General features: G+C 38.1%; 2 protein-coding genes across 3 annotated transcripts; both read left to right on the plus strand.

The window, feature by feature from the left end:
• The first annotated feature begins 863 nt into the window (after window positions 1-863).
• LOC117754506 (interferon alpha/beta receptor 2-like) lies at window positions 864-11610 on the plus strand. Of its 2 annotated transcripts, XM_034573392.1 has the most exons (8): window positions 864-1448; window positions 2080-2168; window positions 2433-2553; window positions 5208-5383; window positions 6834-6982; window positions 7725-7884; window positions 10278-10393; window positions 10839-11610. In XM_034573392.1, exons 2-8 carry the CDS (start codon window positions 2126-2128, stop codon window positions 11517-11519), a joined length of 1446 nt encoding a protein of 481 aa, XP_034429283.1. In that variant the 5' UTR covers window positions 864-1448; window positions 2080-2125; the 3' UTR covers window positions 11520-11610. The 2 variants fall into 2 exon arrangements, with proteins under 2 accessions (XP_034429283.1, XP_034429284.1); XM_034573393.1 differs by lacking the exon at window positions 864-1448 and having other exon boundaries at window positions 5276-5383.
• A 643-nt stretch (window positions 11611-12253) lies between these two features.
• Window positions 12254-18975, plus strand: LOC117754518 (interferon alpha/beta receptor 2-like). The gene is made up of 7 exons (XM_034573419.1): window positions 12254-12964; window positions 13245-13377; window positions 14014-14189; window positions 14378-14538; window positions 16805-16967; window positions 17749-17870; window positions 18195-18975. Exons 1-7 carry the CDS (start codon window positions 12928-12930, stop codon window positions 18213-18215), a joined length of 813 nt encoding a protein of 270 aa, XP_034429310.1. The 5' UTR covers window positions 12254-12927; the 3' UTR covers window positions 18216-18975.
• Window positions 18976-20268: the final 1293 nt, after the last annotated feature.

The raw sequence follows: 20268 nt of genomic DNA on the forward strand, positions 1-20268 counted from the left end.
TCCAATCTCTGAATGAAGCGCACCCCAGTCTACAGACACACAAAACACTTGCAAGCACTACTTTTGCTCCACTTTCACTTAGATATTTGCTGCAAAAGTGAGAACATGCGGAACTTGTAATGTTTTACCGAAAAACAGCATTTGTGACGGCAGATTCAAGCAGTGGTAGTTGTTATCTTGTGTTTGTGCAAGAAGAATATCCAAGAGAAAAGAAAGTATTTGTGAGCAAATATCCGACAGGTGTGCAACTCTCATTGATATATTGTCAATGACTTCACATTTGTGTTGCAGGTGTGTGAATGTGTTTTGCACCATATTTGCTGCAAACGTTTCATCTCTCTTATTTGAGGCTTCTTCAGGTCAGTTCACCTGGTATTGTCAGTAAAGAATGAAAAAGGGGAACAAATTAGTTATCTCCTAGCTGGTCAGGAGCTGGTTCCCACAAAATGTTTTTCCTCACTAATGTCACCAAGGGGGCTCTGAGCTTTTCATGGATTCTCCTTTCTATCTTTCTTTGAACTAAAGGCGTTTTTCATCGCAGTCAATTAGTAGTGTTTAGGAAATGAGCTGCTTCCTGACTTTTCACAATAAATGGAACATGTTGCTCTTTGCAGCACACATACATATCAACACTGATATATGTAACTGAGTTGAGTTTTAGGCAGTTTGGGATTTTCCCACGTTTTAACGTCGACGAACTCGTCCTCAGAAATATTGGCTGATCAGTCAATAGCAAGGAAATGCGTCTTCAACCAGTCAAATAACATTCATAAACAACAGGAATCGGACATTTGTCATCATAAATAAACACCAACAAACGAAATTATATAGTTTTTAAACTGTACGTTGCCATAGAGTTGATTACGACTGGGAGCGTCTTTACCCATAGACTGTATATAAAGGTCTTTCCGCTGTAGCAGTGCGCGCTCCCGCGAGGTACACTGTTCTGAGGCTCGTTCATTTCAGCTTAGTCACATGACTTTCTATCAGCACTTCCCCAGACGATGCATTTAGGACCTACCGGAAAAACTGCAACTTTTATACAACCAAGGAGTATTTGGGTTACCGAATTCAGTAAACATGATGAGGCGAGCTCAAATTTGAGACGGCTAAAGCAGAGGACTCTTGTGAAAATGCTTTGTATTTTTTATATGTATTTGCATTGTAACATACCATAAGAATAGCCTCCATTATGCGTGTCTTCTTTCAAAGTTTTATGCTAAAATACTTTAATGGACAGTCTAACATTTCCATACAAACAAAGTGTCTCTTAACCACTGTATCTGCAAAAGAAAAGTAATTTATAAACAAGTCTATTAGTATTATTATGTCATTTGTTATGAAGTGAGCTTTTTGGGGGGGTTGCAACTGTTCCGGAGGTTCATAAAGGCATCACGAGTATCCGCTGTGAACTGTAGCGGAAATAATGATACACCGAGGCTCTTGTGGTAAGAACAGGTCTATGATATTACAAACATATTACACTCGTCTTGTAGCTTCTGAGTAATTGTGAAAGCTTCGGTTTGTCAGTTATTCACATGTTTAGAAAGGAAAGTATGTTAGCGACTCAATGGGCACCTGGAGAGAGGGATGAAGCTTTGTTGATTTCTAGACACATTCTTTAATATGAAGGCATTTGTCCTCATGAAAATAACGTTCAACTGAATGTATGATGCTAAGACGACATTTAACTGTCACGTTAACTGTTACTAATATGAAAACAGACTGAAGTGGCAGAGACTCACTTCACAGCAGAAATAACTTCAAAATAAATTACTCCCATTTTCGTTTGTCGTCCCGAGTAACTAAAACTGAATGTAACTACTCGATACACTTGGCATCTATTGCACTTCTGTCCGTCCTGGGAGAGGGATCCCTCACATGTGGCTCTCTCTGAGGTCTTTTTGGCAGTTTTTCCTTACTCTCGTTGAGGGTTAAGAACAGAGGATGTCACCCCTTGCTAAGCACTGAGACAAATTGTGATTTGTGCATATGGGCTATACAAATAAAAGTTTGATTGATATAAGATTATGTGTTTTCAAATTCGTAGTGAGGCTAACTGCAGATCTCTGATGACAGACATGGTTAACAGAGGTGTGATGGCTGCAGTTCTGCTCCAGCTGTCATGACTCCTTTCATTTGGCTGCTCACATGGCAGATCCCGTTAGGTGAGTACACAGTTAAGTGGTGTAGTTAAACCAAGAGACACTGCTTTACTAGAGGTGTTTCCTGTAGGCCTTCGGTTGTTCTAAGCACATGACCTGAATCCCAACAATACCTTTGGATATCTCTGGATTGCACAGAATGGCTTAGCACAGCATAAAATATACTTGCAGTGACTACAAACAGAAATAAAACTAAGACTTCAGTACAAATACATTTTGAAAGTTATTATATTTGTATTTCCATTGACTATCTGATTGTACTTGCAGCTATGAGTGAACTGCCCCCGCCTGTCAACCTTATCCTGACCCCAAGCCATATGTTGAAATGGCAACCAGGACCAAGGACCCCCACTGGAGTGTTCTACAATGTCACCATTATCACTGACAAGTGGGTTTTAGATGCATTTGTATGGATATATATGGTTTTTTTCATTACTGTTAATCTTATTTAGAGCTCTGGCATGCTGAAATGGCATATCAGTAATAGCATTGGCTATTACTGATATTGGGGAATACAAAATTTCAGATACTGATATATGAGCCAATATATTGCCCCCCGCAATGGAATTTCTGTAAAGCAACTGCAATGGTTCTCTTAAATAATAACTTTATTGTATAGGACTTATCTTAACAAAGTTACAAGAAAAAAAACAATCCATGGCAAAAATGATTTTTGATACACCTCTTCAAAGGTGTATCAAACTGTGACCTCTTTACTAAATGGTTTTGGTATAATTTTGTCATTGCCAGGGTATTCCACAAGGATATGGAATAGCAAGCTAGTGTGAAAAAGTAGCCTGCTGGCGGGTCCAGGGGCATTAACCCATGGAGAACTATTTTGGCTTTCAAAGCTCAAATTTGGGGCCTCCGGTACATTCTATTGTCTCTACTCCTTCATATACACTGATAATAATTATTTTTGTCTATCTGATTGTGAACATGCAGTCAATTATTGTGAAGGAGAATTAGGAATTAGAAAAGTAAGAAAGGACATTTTCTTTTCACAAAGCACGAGAAAATGACTGTGACAGGATACACCAAAAATGTTCTCTGATTTAGAGAAACATATTGATCATATATATGTGTGTGCAGGAAGCTCCATTACATAATATTTACTCTATAAAACGTGATTTAGAGCATCTGACATTACAACTAAATACTGTTTCTATATGAGCAACAGTAATGTTCACGACAGCAAAGTCTCAGTTAACTCAACAATCTGTGACTGGAAACAAATCAAACAATTAACTCAACAATCTGGGACTGGAAGCAAATCTAACAACAATTCAGTCAAGTAAATAATAATAATAATAATAATTAAGTTTACGTTGAATTAAGGACACATACATGCATTAGTATCACTTCTCTGTCTTCCCTCCGATGCTGCTGCTGCTGCTGCTGCTGTGGTTTACTGCATGCAGGTACAACTGGTTGAGAGAAGTTGGGTGGTGGTTTGTCTCACACAGTAGCTAAGTTTATAAGATTTTACCAGATTCTTGGTGAACTGACATAATCACTTAGACTACAGATAGACAGCCTTTATTCTCCATAACAACTCAGTCATAGCTTAACCACCTCGCTGTGGTTGGGAAAACACATTGCCAGGAGACTGCAGACCAAACTGTTGTAGCTATTACTTTTCTACATGTTTGTTGAACAGCAGATTGATAACATTGGTCTTTTACTTTTGACTTACATGTCAACTCAAGATAACCTCACTTATGCTGGTTGAATGTGGGGGGACCGGAAATTGGCAATGCAGACGTGAGGTGGTGAATTGCAGTCAGATTATAGAATTTGGCAAGGTGCTAAACGATCCGTCCAGTTGCTGTAAATATATAAGTTCTTCGGTGACACCCATGCGTAATGTTGGCACTGTTAGAGGACTGTGCGAATTGAAGGAGGAAACAAGTGTTCAGGGACCACAAAGATTTATTGGGCCATGATGATGACTGGCATGAGCTGAGTTAGATTCCCTAGAGCTGTGCTCTTTGATCTATGTGCTAAACTGAGTCCAGTATTAGACAGACCGTCCAGATGGAAACACAAGCCAGTAACAACACAAGCATCCCTTGATTTGTTTTTTTTTTATACGTTTTCAGCTTTTCTCTTTTTTTTAAGATAGCATCAGGGACTGATCAGTTTTGTCATAATGACCGATCTTTAAAGTTGCACAGAAATTCCCTTTTAGACTACAAATTTGCTTCTGACCAGAATTCTGACACTGAGTCGCTGAACAATGAACAGTCATTGTGACAACGTGTATTTAAGGTAGAAAATGTCAGGGCTTGGTGCTTACTGTTTTCCCAAGGAGAACATTAATAAATTCAGGGGCACAATCAAAAATATTGCCTTTTTCTTTAATAATGGTAAACAAGAGGTATTTACAAGCAAAACTCCACCTAAAATGGGACTTTATGCAAGTACATTTGTCACACTCATTCAGTTTAGCATGTTTCGGAGCTGTAATGAAGCACAACGTTGTTGTTGTTTTTTCATCGCCACAACTAAGTCCTCATAAACTAGGCACACTGGCTTCTACTTCAAGAAAAAAATAATCCTTTGTTCATTTTGTAACATTTGGCACCTACTTTTCATGACACTTGCCATGATGCTTGTTGGTTTGAATGGCATCAATCAGTATTTGCAAATGTGTAATACACAAACCACCATGTCAAACCTAACCAGAATAAAACATTCTGAGACAGATAAAATATTGGCCACACATCATTCAGTCAAATCAAGCAGTTGTCTGTTTTGCTCAGTTCATCTACAGTGGTAAGTGTAAAGCTACAGCTGATTCTTGACCATTTCCTGTATGTGCTTCAAAAGAAATGCATTTTTATGGATAGGCACTCATAGACCTTTAATGTGAAACTGCAATTGCTGATGATGATTTTAGAGGTCAAATTACATTAGTAAAACATACTCCCTCTCTACCCCTCTCTGTCAAACTTACATCCCCAGTACATTTTGGTGCAAAGAATACATTTTTTTGTTGTTCTTGTCACACCATTAAGTCGTATTCTTTTCCTCCTGAAGGGGGACATCCTGGGTGCCAGTGGCTGGCTGTGAGAATGTCCACTCCCCTTTGGTTTGTGACCTCACAGGTGCTTTTCACGACCAAAGAGAAGTCCACTTTATCCGGGTTGTGACAGTGCAGGAAGGACAGGCCTCACAAGCAGTGATTCACTCAGGATTTAAACCCTTCGAAGACAGTAAGTGCAACTGTGTTGAAATAGATGATGTTCAATAATAGGGATAAATAATGAAAATTGATACATTCTCTTTCAAACAGTCCTGCCATTGCATCCTTTTCTCTCTTTGGATTTGATTACCTCCACCAAGGATGATGTGTTAGAATCATTTTTGTAAGCAGTATTCCGTAAAAACTCCTAGATGAATCTTTGTTAGAAGATCGACTTAACCAACCAGACATTGTTTTAAATGAATACCCCTCACGTAACCCTCCCCTTCAAAACATGAAAGAGAGCCTGTGGCAGCCCTCAGTTGTCATAAAAACTCAAAAGGTGTTTAGTTTGTCCAGTCTGAGCTACTGTAAAAAAACATGTCTGTCTCCGTGGAGATGACCTGGTCTTGGTGTAAATATAAAGTATTTCTAGGGTCTTCTAAGAATGCTGATGTCATGTTTCAAAGGAAGTGATTGATCGTCGGGCAGAGCTTTTATACAGGTTGATCTCTTATCTCCAACTTAACCTGCTCCAGAGTAAGTTAGCTATTCAACACAAGTTACCATGGTGATTTACCCCGACACTAAGTGAATGAGCTTCGTAGGACTGGAAACTCTGAAGTAGACCTGAAGTTACCCCGAAAATCGCAAATCCTGCTTCGTAGTACAGGTCTCTTATCTCCAACTTAACCTGCTCTGGAGCAAGTTAGCCGTTCAGCACAAGTTACCACTGTGATTTACCCTGATAGGAAGTGAATGAGCTTCGTAGTATATGCTTCAGGTTTTTGGCCTTTGTTTATCTCCTGATATTGAGCAGTTATTGATACTTTGATTTACAAAAATTTTGATTAAATGTAGTTTTAACACTTCAAATATCAGCTCTAGCCTACTTAACCTGACAGACCTTATTTTGCATGAGCTACTTGATCCAAAACTCAGATTGTGGTTCAGGAGATAAAATAACCCTTTATTAGTCCCACAACTGGACAATTTGCAACTGAACTGATTATCTGTTAATATGAATGAAAGTTGAATCAGGATTATGCAACTTTTCATACTGATGACATTCTCTATAGAGATGTATCACTCTGTTACCAGTAATTGGAAATATAAAAGAACTTCAATACACTTGCAGTCATACAGGGGTGCTACAGAATGGTTCCCTCTGAACAGATCTTCGTGTTAGACAATTTTATTGTAAATCAAGTTTCTCATGAAATCAGCATTCATAAATAACGTTTTACATCAAAAACAAATTTTCATATACATCCAAACTAGATGGTGAGGTGGACAAAAAGGTAAGATATTTTTTTATATATGCTCTCATTAATGTAATGCAGAACCTCAGGAATGGAGGCATTTTCTTTTTCTTTTTCTCTTTGTTTTTTTTACGTTTGAAGAATCGGTCACAATTTACTTCAATTGTATTGGATTCTGCTGCAACGCTGTTTACCCTGTGTCTGGTCTGTGTCCTCCAGCTCAGTTGGACCTGCCACACCTGACTGTGACAACCTGTGGAAGGAATCTTTGTGTGGACCTTCACCCCCCCATGGAACACAGAAGAGAGATCTATGCCAAACTCAGTTACAAACTCAAGATTGAATGCAACAGTGCAGAAAGAGCCAAGGTATTGTACATGGGCTCACATAGTGTCTTAACAACGCAGATTTTTTCTTCTTATGCCATCACGACTAAGAGGTTTAACAGGGCATTCAAATTAGCAATGCTTAAAAAATACAGCAGGCTGTGTTGACGTTGGCTTTATGCTGCTGATACAGGTGAAATTCATCAAGTCGAGTTTGAGTCATACATTCATAGGTTGTTGGACTTATCAGACACCACAATAATGATTTCAAAAGATCTCTCAACTGTGAAATTGTCAGCTGTGAACTGTTATTGTATTTTGTTGTTCAGGGGTGCTATTTAGTGCTTTTCACTTCAGAAAAATAAATGTATATCCAAACCAACCTGGCCAAATGTTAAAAAATAATTCCCTCCTCAGTTACTAAATCAACCAATTAACTACTTTTAATTGATAATTGGTCACTAGCCACAGGCATGATTACTACTAAACGGGTGTTAATTGACTGGGTCAGTCCATAATGCCAGAATTCTTAAAAAGCCACACAGGAGTGAAAACAGTATCCTGCCGCATGCAAGTTTATAAAGTGTGAATGTTAAGCATATAGAATCACCAAACAATTCTCACAATTTAATCATTTATATAGGCACATTAAATATACACATGTGCATACATTATGTATAAAAAATTAACAAATCGCTTACTGAGTGTGAGTAATGCTGTGTTTGTCTCGATGTTTCCTCTGAGTCTAGTACTTATCTAACAGTGGTCTGTCATCTCTGTGCAGTTTTTCAAGGACATCAGGTCCCTGAGAAGACAGATTTTGGAGGACCTGGCCCCTGGCAGACAGTACTGCATCTCTATCTGCATCTTGGATACACTTGAGTCCAAGGCGTCCAACTACAGTCAACCTGTATGTTCTTCCACCCCTAGCATCTATACTGCAGGTACAGGTCATATGGTCTTTGTACCTATGAACTTAACATTTTTGGTGGTTTCATTTGAGTAGAATTAACCTGTTAGAATTACATTAGGGCTTAAAATTATGCATAGGTGACAGATGGGTGCTGTCAGCTATCCGAGCGGCAGCTAGCTGCTAGTTGTCGGCTAGGCGCTGTTATGGAACTTTTCTGGAAGCTGGTGAAAGGAGAACTCAGGCAGCAGCTGATGTCTTATGCAGATGATTTTAATGTAGACTTGATGCATCAAGGAGACCAGAAGGTGGAACAATGTACAAACGCTAACAGAGTAACATGAGCAATTGTCACCCCCCAAGTCTGAAGATGTCTCCCACAGCAGCCCAGTATATCTTCCTCTACTTGCGTCACCCATTCTAACAGCACATCCATGAATTGCTAGAATTGCTGTCACTCTCTATGTTACATGTAGGTGTTCACATCCTATTGGATAGTTAAGCCTAAAGTATGCATAACTAAATCACATTGTGTCCTTGCGTCTTGCCACTGGTGAAATACGCAAAATAGTTAAAGTCGGTGAGAGTTTAAGTTGGTGTCTCTCTGTCTTGCACATCTGAGTTAGAGATGAAAGTCCCTCAACATAGATGCTACAATGCATTGTTGGTTGGCCCTTTATCTTTAACCTAACCTTGGGTACTGCTTAGAGAGAGAAGGGAGTATATGGGGAATTTAGACTATTCTCCTGTACAGATATGATGTGTAATATACAATATACATTAATATATAGTGGCATATACAGTAATGTGTGAGGATTTTCCAAAATTCCTCAACAGGCGCCACTTCAGGTAATTTGTATCATTGAGCCTGTTTGTGAAATTTGCCCTTGGAAATCTTTGAAATTGTCAAAAGAAGCCCTATCTCGTAATTTAAAGAAGGTAGGCTTTTTAAAAGAAACAGACAATGATTTGACTTGTTTTCATCACTTGACTAGAGGTTTTTGAGGTTTTGTGTGTTGGACAACTGTTTGTTAACATTTTGTCAGTACTGGAGTTAACTGCCCTACTTTGATAACTCTTGTCTATGCTGAATAATACGACTGTATCATGGTATATACAGCAGTAATGGTGTATGTTACAGTAGCCTATAATTGTTTTTTCTCAAAATGTCATTATGCAAAATACAACACCTTTTCATATGTTTATGGTATTATGAAATGGCATCATTAAAATGTAAAATAGTTAGCATTGCATGATTAGGGTATATACAGTGTGCATGGGGTATGTACATTATGTAAGTAACCCTGACCTTTACCCTAACCCTGTTCAAGAAGTACAACACATAAGGAAGTACATAAGACCTAAAAGAACATGGACATATAGTGCAATAAGGGAAATGGGAGGAGCTCTGACTACAGTTATATATATATATATACAAATTATACCATGTAAATAGCATATAAATACACAAGAAGGGGAAAAAACTGAATGAATAAGATCAAGTGCAAGAGTCAGACAGTCCAAATATAGTGCAGCGTACAGGCATACTGATCACACTAACTCTTCCCCCATCCTGCATTTAAAAGAGAAAGGCTGAGGGGATGAGTGCTTGTACCTGCTATCTTAAAGGTCCAGTGTGTAAGATTTATTTGAAAGGGATCTATTGGCAGAAAATGAATATAAAATAATTGTACTGATGTTTTCACTATTATGTAATCATCTAACTTGTACGATTTTTTTTTCTTTTCCCTAGAATGGGCCCTTTATATTTGAATATATTTACTCTATATTTACATCAGGAGCAGGTCCTCTCTACGGAGGCCGCCCTGGTTTTTTACAGTAGTCAAAACTGGACAAACTAAGTTTGAGTTTTTATGACGACTGAAGGCTACCACAGGTTCTCTTTCATGTTTCGAAAGGTGAGGGTGAGGGGTATTCAGCTGCAACATGCAACCTAACCACTAAATTCTACACACAGGTGGAAATCTGAATCGAGAGCCGGAAGGCAAAGTCTGGAATTCAGAGTGTAGGGGATGGGAGCTGTTGGATAGAATGGCATTGGCCTGATGCTGTTTCGTCCGTCAACATAAAGTTATTAACTAATAATTACAAATAAAGATTTGTGAATCAGTTCTGAATCCTAACAGAGAATTCTAATGTGAATCTTTTTATTTACTCATAGTTGTCTGCATTCAAAATAGGATACAAGCAACATACTTGCAGAGTATTAACTTTCACACAGTAAGCAGCATATTAATATGTTGTGGATGCCTTTCATTGATACCGTCTATAATTGGTTTTATTCAATTTCAGTATCATCAAAATCATCTGATAATAAGCTCATGAGGTCATCTATATCACTTAATTTTTACCATAATACTTTCAAAACCTCTTGTTGTTGTTGTGAACCATCTCTTGTTTCTACAGACCCCTGGCTCTCAGCTGTATTCTGTTCATTGCTGATGTTAGGTGTGGTTATCCTGGCCATTCTGTGGTTCACTGGTTCCATCTGTCTGAAAAGGAGGCGACTACCACTGGTCCTGGTGAGTAAAAGATGCATTTAGATTTTAGAAAGTTGTAGGTGCGAGTGAAGTGCAAGGTTGTCCAAATGTTGGTTGTCGCTGTTGTGTTCTGTTACCTCCGTTATTTGAATTGATCTTCTACAGGCAGATTTTAAGTGCATAGGTAGGTCCAGTCTTGCTGGAGCCAATCCCAGTTGACATTGGGTGAAAGGCATGGTACACCCTGGACAGATCTCCAGCCTATCATAGAGCCAAAACACAGAGACAAACTGTTGTGTACTCTAACATTGACGTTCATGACATTATGTTCAATTTAGGTTCTGGAACTAAGACGGGTTCAGTCATTTTATTTGATAAAGGACTCACTATCTATCAAAAAGTCAAAATCTTCATTGATCAATAACCTGATTCATCTGTTCAATATCTGCTGTGTAACTGGTCTTTTTTTTGCTTTTTTCTGACTCAGACATCCATTAATCATGTTGAAGGGATTGTGGTCATTGATCCCTACAGCTCGTCTTCCTCTTCCTTTTTGAATGTTAAGCCAACACTGATCTCTTCAGGTGAAAAGAGGAGCAACCAGTCATCAGATGAGAGTGATGTGGAAAGTGGAACAGAAAGCCATGATGGGTGCAGAGGAGATTATTCACTGCGGGTGGGCTCATCCTCTTTGTCAGCCCCCTTGTTTCCAGAGCCTGAACCACAGCTCAATATCTTTTCAAACCAAATATCAGACTTCAGTTTACAGCCTGAAGTCCCAATTTCAAAAGAGATACATTCCAGTGCTGGACTGAACCATAAAAAGAGCACAGACAGTTTGACAGTAGGAATAAAAGAGACAAATAGGGAGAAGAAGGAGGTGATGAGAAAGACACACAACCAGGATGTGAATCTCCTCACATTAACCTTTGGAAGGAATGAGAAGAAAGGGGAGGAGGAATCTCATCCAGACCTGGGAGAGGTAGAGCCACAGTCTCACTCAGCCTCAGAGGAGAACAACATCAGTCTAATTCAACCTTCACAAACTTGGGATACCAAGGAGGTGGCCATAGAAACAGTTTCCTGCTCTTCTAATGAAGATGTGGAGGAAGAGGAGCACTCTGGATATATGGGGCGTCCATGCACAGATGTGTTACAGAATTTATAGTAGAAGTCCACAAGTTTTCCATTTGGAGTCTTTTCATTATTTCATAATGTGTTAAATCCAAAGAAAGACTGGCACTGGTCTAAATTCTGATTTTGACAACAGATTTTTGGTGAGTAATTCTCTTTAGAAAGACACCTAACTTTGGGTCAAACTGTACTCTTTGTGCTTCTGTAAGTGCTGTTTTACTTACTCTGTGTTGGCAGCTATATGAATATTTTATAATGTTTTGAGTTAATGACTGATTGATTTCACATCAAGTTTGTGCAGTAGAGACAGAAGAGATTTTGTTGAATCAGAATAAGTGTGAAAATGCTGTCTCTCCCCATGTAAACAACACAACCGTACACATTAGTAATTGTGTTGTTGTTAGGGTTAGGGTTAGGGGGTTAGGGTTACATTTCCATGCTGCTTGTTAACTGAGGGAAAGTAGGTACACTTGACAACATTTCTTCAGCTGTATTAGTCTCAATATCACTGATGACGTGTGCAAAAGTGCAAAGGTTTCTTCAAATGGGATTTTAACTTATGACATTGTCTTTCAGTGTGCACTAGACATTGAATTTGAGAGAAAAGGTCAATAAATAGGAATAGTGCTTAAAGGTCCTAAGAGAATTTACTGTCTCCAGAATATGTATTGATCTTGAACTAGAGCTGAAACTAAATTGAGTATTATCAAAAAAAAATGTGATGCTTTGATAAAATTTGTATGGATTAATCGTATGGTCATCGTCATGGTCAGTGTAGAATCATTACCAATGAACTTATGTAAAGTTACACATTGCCACAGGATACGTGTATTATTACTGTTACATGTGTCATTATGCTTGTATCTGTATGTTTAATCAAACAGTGTATTAAAATTCAGAAACTGTGAAAATGTAATTTTCCATATTGAGCGTAAAATCCTGCCATCCTTTAAACTCAGTGCCAAAATAGTCAATGTATCCTGTTACTCATTCTTAAGCTGTGCACATGCTTTTTTCACAATAATAAAGTAGCATTTTATTTGGTAAGTTGTGTTCTTTCAATTGAATTATTGCAGGAAAAGCAACAGCAAGTTGACCATGTGTAATTTGTTCAATTTCACTTTGTACAGACAAGTACATCAGAAGGATAACAATAAAACTGGGACAGAACAAAACAAATTAAAGGCAATGTCAAATTTGCTGTTTCTGTCCAGTGACAATAAAACTCACTGAGTTAGTTGCAGGATTTGCAGGGCAGTATACAGAGGGAGGGACTTCTGGGGAAATAGAAACTCAGAACGCTACATGAAGAAAACAACCCCCCTCATACCCTCAGCTCCCTCCCATCCCTTTCTATATGTTGTGTGCTTGAAAGCAAAAGGAGTCATAACAACTTTGCACAAGACATTCAACTGCGGGTCATAACAGTCTATGGACAGACAATGGGTCTGTGGACACTTCTTCTGCAGTTACACCTCGGTAATGCTTTTTGTTTTTTGTTTTATTTATTTAATCAGCTGCTTATCTGTATTTTTACACTTTTGTTCATATACTTACAGTATAAGCTGTATATAGAGGTGTGCGTGTTGATGTGTGTATGTAAATCTTGGCAATTCATTTTAATCGTTCAGAATTAACTGTTTCTTGCATTTTGGCAGAAAGTAAGTAAAATAATGATGAAGACAGGACTGAGTCATTTAAAATTTAAATAATCACTCACTCTCTTTTAAATTTATGTTCTTATTCTCGCCCTTTATAGTGTTTGCTGTTTCTCTCACACCACCTTCTGATGTTTCCATCTCGTCCTTCAACATGGAGCATACACTCAACTTCCTGCCAGGTCCTGGGACCCCCTCCGACACACACTTCACCGTCCAAATTGTCAACGACAGGTATTCAATCAAGAGACGGGTAGAGAGAGGACATAACACATTGAGGCAGACTCAGTACCAATATGTATGACCCCTTGATTGCACTTGCTGAACTACCAATGTCCTACATCTTAACATCTATCACTGATGCACAGATTTTCTGATGATTTCTGGACAAACTACAAATAACAAAACCCTAATTATATAATAACATCTTCTTCATTATCACATTGCTCACAAATCAACTGTCAGCTGGATGTCAGCCCATCGACTGTATGAATAGGCCTCTTATAAGAGGTGTTAAATGTAACAGTTTTAATATTTGTATAAAACAAAGTTAATTTAAACAAAGTAACAAAAAGTACATGACTAGGAATAAAAGCAATAAAAATAAATACCCCTCCATTCACTAATTTGTTCACTTATTAGTTTGTTTAGCTTCCGCCTCGTTCTGTATAGTGTGTCATGTTTAATTTTTGTTTCTGAAGCTTTTCTAATTCCTTTAACAGTCCAGTTTTTATGAAGCTGTAAACAACATCAGTGGTGTCAGCACTATGTTTCACTTGCTGTGGTGATGATATATCAATCAACAACGTTCTTGGTGATATTATAATCAGTCTTTCTCTTTCCGTTTCTGTATCTTCTTTCACTTTGAAGGAAGAACTTGTGGAGACCAGTGGTGGGTTGTTTGGAGCTGACAGCTGGACAGATGTGCAACCTAACCAGAGTGTTCACTGACCCGTACACTCGCTACAAAGCCCGAGTCCAAGCCTTCACAACCACCCAGACATCTAGCTGGACCGAATCAGGCGGGTTCCAGCCTATGTCAGACAGTGAGACACCACAGACACAGTTAAAAATATGTTACACACAAATATTTTACAATATGTTGCCCAACATCTCCTCATCTCCCTCAAAGGGCAACCATCATTAGGCTGCTTCATTTTTTAAATGACAATTCTTTGTCCTGTGATTACTCTCGTCTTAGTTGATGAAATTAAATAAATGTTTCTCCCCATAGCTGTGCTGGGACCTCTTGATGTGTCTGTGTCTGGCTGTGGGAACTGTTTGATCCTGCAGCTCAAACCTCCTGCAACAAAGGGCCTCCAGTGTAACCTGCAGCTGGAGAATCTATACAAAGCAGTGATCCTGCATGTGCGAAGGACCAGGGATGGGGCACAGGTATTTGTTACACAGTTGCACTTCTCAGTATTTTTATATTCCTATTTTGACTCTACTGTAGGATTGTTGTTTTGGTTTTTCCTAACCTTCAGTTTCACCAACAGTGTTTGCAGCACTAAAGAGCTAATGTGTAACTATGAGAAATGATTTCATTATTTATTAGTTAATCACTAGAAAATCCCTAGAAAACTAGAAAAATCATTAGAAAAATCGTCTTTTGAAGTGCCATGCATGGCACCAGAGCTGGGACAATACAGACTAATGAAATCAGCAAACAATGGAGCAGCTCTTCTTTGTCTCTTTTAAGGACTTGTTTAAGGTCTATACAGTTTTGAAACACACTTTTTGCCCCATATCTATTGTAAAATGGCTCTTTTTCAGTGTGTGTGTGGTTTTACCCACGTCTTCCTCTTCCTGTGTTTGAGAAAATGTTCAGCCGGATGAGAACAAAAAGGAATTCATCTTCACATCTGTATATTCAATCTTTTGGCCTGCTTTCGTGCCAGCTAGAATGTACAAATATGATGAGATGTAAGTGGAGGGCTGAACCATTTTTGAACAGAATGATGGTCAGATCACACTTCCTGCCCCAAATTAAGGTTAAAAACCAGAAAAAAACAGATATAGGTTAAACACCCAGGGGATGTGGGTTCTATTTTCTTATCTTTACCAACTTTGAGTGTTACAAAAAAATAAAAGATTCCATTAACAGACTAACTGATGCATTTTACACTTTGGTGGATATGTTGTTGTTTCGTTTCCTTGTTCTGAACACCAGGTGTGTGGCCAACTCTTTCTTGAGAAAAAATACAGTACTTTGACGCAGGAAATGATTTTCATCACTCTTACTACGGCAACAGTTTCTGTTAACTAGAAATGGGTGAAAGCTGAACAAAGAAAGAAAGTTGCACCAGCTCCATAAATAATAACACAAATAATGAAACTGTACACATTTACTGGTAACAAGTACACTTCTGAAGTTCTTTAAGGATTCCCATTCTGCACTACTTTATTCTCCTACTCCACGACAATTCAAAGGAGAATATTCAACTTTTAGGAAAAAATTACTTTCCTTAATATTACTTTACTCCAATACATTTATTTACCAGCTATAGGTAATAGTTTCCGTACAGATTTTACATACAGAGTAAGAACATTTGTTGCACCACAACATACTGAAGCATTAACGTGCTTATTAATACATTAGTAACCAAACTCTAGTAATTCCTCCCAAGTCCAAACATTATATTCTAAATGCTGTTTCAAGGTGTAAAGTTCAAGCTCATGTTTCATCTTAAAACTGTCACAAATATATTGTTAATTTTACACAACATTGTGACTGCAAAGGATTCAAATTGTACAAATTGACAAATTATGGCATGTATTTTTTTAATTACCTATTTTAGTCTTGCTGTCATTTGCCAAAAAGGCCAGAAAGCATATCACAGCATGACATGTATTCTTTTCTCCTAAGATGATTTTACTAGCGATTAAACTCTGCCTCACTTTTCACACGTTTGGCCCCATACACACCTGGTATTCATATGTGGTTTTTGTGATCCCATCACAAGGGGACAGCTCTAAGTACAGGTGAATGTATTTAGATTGGATAGCGATCGGATCATGCCAGACCACATTCAGAGGTGGTCTGGAACACATGTGCAGTGTGAACGCGAATGCATCCTTCACTGCATTGTACAAGGTTAATTCAGCACTTCCTGATAGTTGACTGACACCCCCACTCCTCTCTTTCTCATGCTGACACACAGACACACACAAACAGTGACATCGGACACATCTGTAAACTCAGACTGGGTAAAAACAACATTATTTGGTCTTAACTTACACAAATGACATACCTGTTAATTTGCATCTAGAGCGAGGAAGTGAGATCTGATCACAAGTGGTCACAGGAGACACATTCAGGATACGCTTTAATGCCAGACATGAACACACGTACGTAAGTGCTGGCCACTTATGATCGGATCTCTCGGGAAGGATGTTAATACCAGGTGTGTACGGGGCCTTTAAGATGCTCTGTTGAATTACAGTAGCTCATCCATGTTTTTTAAACAGCAACACAGGTGGAACCCTGTATAGGTGAATAGAGACTGATTTCTGATTCAAGATCTGTGCAGTGACATCAGTGTTTATATTAAGGATGGAGCAATACCAAATATTCAGACTTGGTAAATAACAAATAATTTATTCCTCACAATTTGCTTTTAATTTCCCCCCCCCTAATCTCCTGGTTTGTATGTTTCAGTTCAGACTGAATCTGCCGTACAGTGAAGAGAAAGTGATCATGTACCTGCAGCCAGGTGTAGAGTACTGTGTGAGCATCTCTGTGACAGCACTCTTCAACTCCAACCATGTCGCCAGTAAACCTCACTGTGCATTCACCAGCCATCCTCCATCCAGAAGCTCATGTATGTCACTCTTGTTTACTTGAATACTCAGCATCCCCAAATTAAATAGCCCAAACTAATGCAAAAATGTGTGATCGTCTTTCTTCTTTTGTGCCATCAACTTTGAAATGTTGACTGGTGCAACATACCATCAAGACATTTATGTCTCTTCACCTTTTCTCTACCTGCTTTGTTCAATCAGGACATTTTGAACATGGACCTTGTGATAAAAATATCACAGTTTTACATGGTAAATGGACAGTACTTATGAAGCCCTTTTCCAGTCTTATCCACCAATCGAAGTACGTTACAGTGCATCTATACAAAGCACTTAATCATACATCTTTCATACACTGGAGGTGCCGGTTGATGTTGAACATCATTTACTTTAGTACAAAATTTTCAGTTTGTATTTCCCTGGACAGTGAAAGTTTTAATGCACATTTGGGAATGTGAGTATTGTTTTAAGATAACCCACTGTATAAACGTATCCTCTGCTGTGAAGAGATGTACTCAGCTGTCAGGTAATCAGGTGTCACTAAAGCTGTCTGCATGAAAGTACGATTTATTGAGTACCTAAATGTTTAACATCTTTATGTCACTATATATCTTTGAATATACTAAGTTAATAGTTTAACATTGAAGCATGACCACAGTAAGTGCATGCCAATTAGCAGTGAAAACTGAAATCTAACTGAATTTTCAGTGTTTCCACATGTAATACCATTTCTGATTTAACTAAACATTTATATTCCAAAAGGCAGAGTTGAGTCATCTGACATATTGTCCTCTTTTCTAACAGTGTATTTGCTTGTCGGCCTGCTGGGTTTTTTTTGTATACTGGGCTTCCTCATCACTGGATTGGTTGTTAATGGTGGTCAGCGGAGCTTCACAATACTAAGACAACACCTATCCACATCTCTGGTAAGTAATGCAACTGTGCTGGAACACAGAGAATTATTTGAAACAAGGTGAAGCTTAAACTATTGAATGTAGCAGGTGAATGAGTAAAAGTCAATCAAAAGTCATGCAATTTTTCAGGATCTCCATCCAGATCACCATCATTATATAAAAAATGTAGCCATTCTTTTATTATATTTCCAGAATATACGAAAAAAGCAACCTACCAAAGTCTATTCACAATGTTAAAACTAGGACAGGGACGTGGGCAGAATGCTCTGGTAAGGATTTCTGTAAATTGGTTGATTTAAGTGTGACTGTCTCTGTCATTGTCTCTTTTATCTCCAGTCATACACAAGTACATCATGAAGGGCCCGAGGAGCAGCTGTGAGAGGGAGAGGAAGCCTAGGAACTGGCACTATCCCTCAAGATCAGAGGAGCTTGATTGGGCCAGCTGGTTTTAGAGCTGGCCGAAGCTCTGAGAGAAAAATCTCTGGTTAAGCATAAAAGTGAAAAGTTTTTGCAAATTGTTATAATACTGTCTTTATGTCAGTATTTCAAATTTTTCTGACTCTAAATGTAATAAAAGTGAATGAAGTCATTGTAATTTGAAACACTTTAAAACTCAAAGAATACTTGGATCGCATGATCATTGATCACATTCATAAATACCTTAATTTATGAATGATACTTGATCTTAGCAAGAAGATTATATATTAATAACCACAATTGAGTTGTACTCATACATGAGTTTAGAGTAATAATGCAAAAAAAGTAAAAATACGCAAACTGTACAGAATATATTTTGAATCCTGCTGTCCAGCCTCTTCTCTACCAGATGAGCAAAGTGGTACTTTTTCATTATTTCTTCACATGGTTACTGGTTTTATTAACAAGCTGTTGTACTATACGATGAGAATATGCCATTTGATGACATTCATATTTCATATACCTCTTTTAGGTTCTCATTAAAGAATTTTCATTAAAATGAAAGCATGTTGACAAATTTTCTCCAGTTCACCATGTTTTTTCAACAAATGTATTTGATACTTTAACCTAATCTGGATGGTGATGCCTTTATCATGGTGGCACACCACCGTGATGTGTGCAAAAAATTGGGAAAGGTGCATTCACAAATAAAATGAAAATAGTAAACCAGCTTTGATGTAATTACCATTCATTCATAATCAGTTTTTCAATTAATAAAATCAACTAATAAACTTTTTTCTGATATCTGACATCATCAGTGCTCTGGGTACACAGAGTTAATTGACTCTTTATCAAAGTCTAATTTTGATCACTCTTGCTATTTTCTTTGGCTTGTGTTTGATTTGCTAATATTGAAAAGGTCCACATTAGCTTTCATTCAAGTATGTAATTCCCCAATCTCTTTGGGCTCTGTTGGAAATTTTGTCTTTATCTCATCCCAAATGTGTTTGTAAGATGGCGTTTGCTGAGCTAGGTTCATGCTCATAGATATAGAAAGATAGATATCTCATTGACCAATGTTACACATGTCGCTACCATGTGTCACTTTTGTTGCCATATTGGAGAGGTCAAAATTTGTGAGTAAACAAATACGTGTGTTGAGAGATCCATATTTGACCATAAAGTCTGACAATCATTGACAGAGGCTTAATAATCTCAAAAATATAACATACATCTATTTCCCCCTAAAATACATTTGTATTTTAAAGGGTTACAATACTGGAAATAGGAGAATATTTGGTACGTCTGAACAGAACTGAAGTTGTTTGAAAAGAAGTGAAAAATAATATTAATATGTAATATTTCTAAAGCAGTTTTGATGGGTGGTTGTGGATGGGGGGCATAATTGTCCTTACTGTGTTGAGAGGATTTTTTCTCTAAATGTGTAACTACACAAAAACTAATACATTCATGTTGTTGCTAATCAGTGACATGTGCCAGTCTGTGTTAACACAACAAAAAGAAATCCCATTATCATTTAGTATTTTTGAAAATAATATTTTTTTATTATTGTTGATGTCTTTCGTGTTTTCTTTTAAAAAAAATAAAAAGTTGGGGTATTATGTAAACAAAGTGCTATTTTAAAGGGTAAAATACTGAAAATAAATAAATATTTGGTATTTATGATCAGGAATAATGTATATAATGTTTTACAGCAATTAGGGAGGGGATAACTTCACTTGGAAATCTTCCTCTGCTCTCCCTCCCTACACACACGCGCACACACACCTGCAGTAGCCCCTCCGCGCACACACACCTGCAGTAGCCCCTCCGCGCACACACACCTGCAGTAGCCCCTCCGCGCACACACACCTGCAGTAGCCCCTCCGCGCACACACACCTGCAGTAGCCCCTCCGCGCACACACACCTGCAGTAGCCCCTCCGCGCACACACACTTGCAGTAGCCCCTCCCCTTGTAGAAGCCTCACCAAC

This window comes from Hippoglossus hippoglossus, chromosome 21 (genome assembly GCF_009819705.1).
Source record: "Hippoglossus hippoglossus isolate fHipHip1 chromosome 21, fHipHip1.pri, whole genome shotgun sequence".
Taxonomy (NCBI): domain Eukaryota; kingdom Metazoa; phylum Chordata; class Actinopteri; order Pleuronectiformes; family Pleuronectidae; genus Hippoglossus; species Hippoglossus hippoglossus.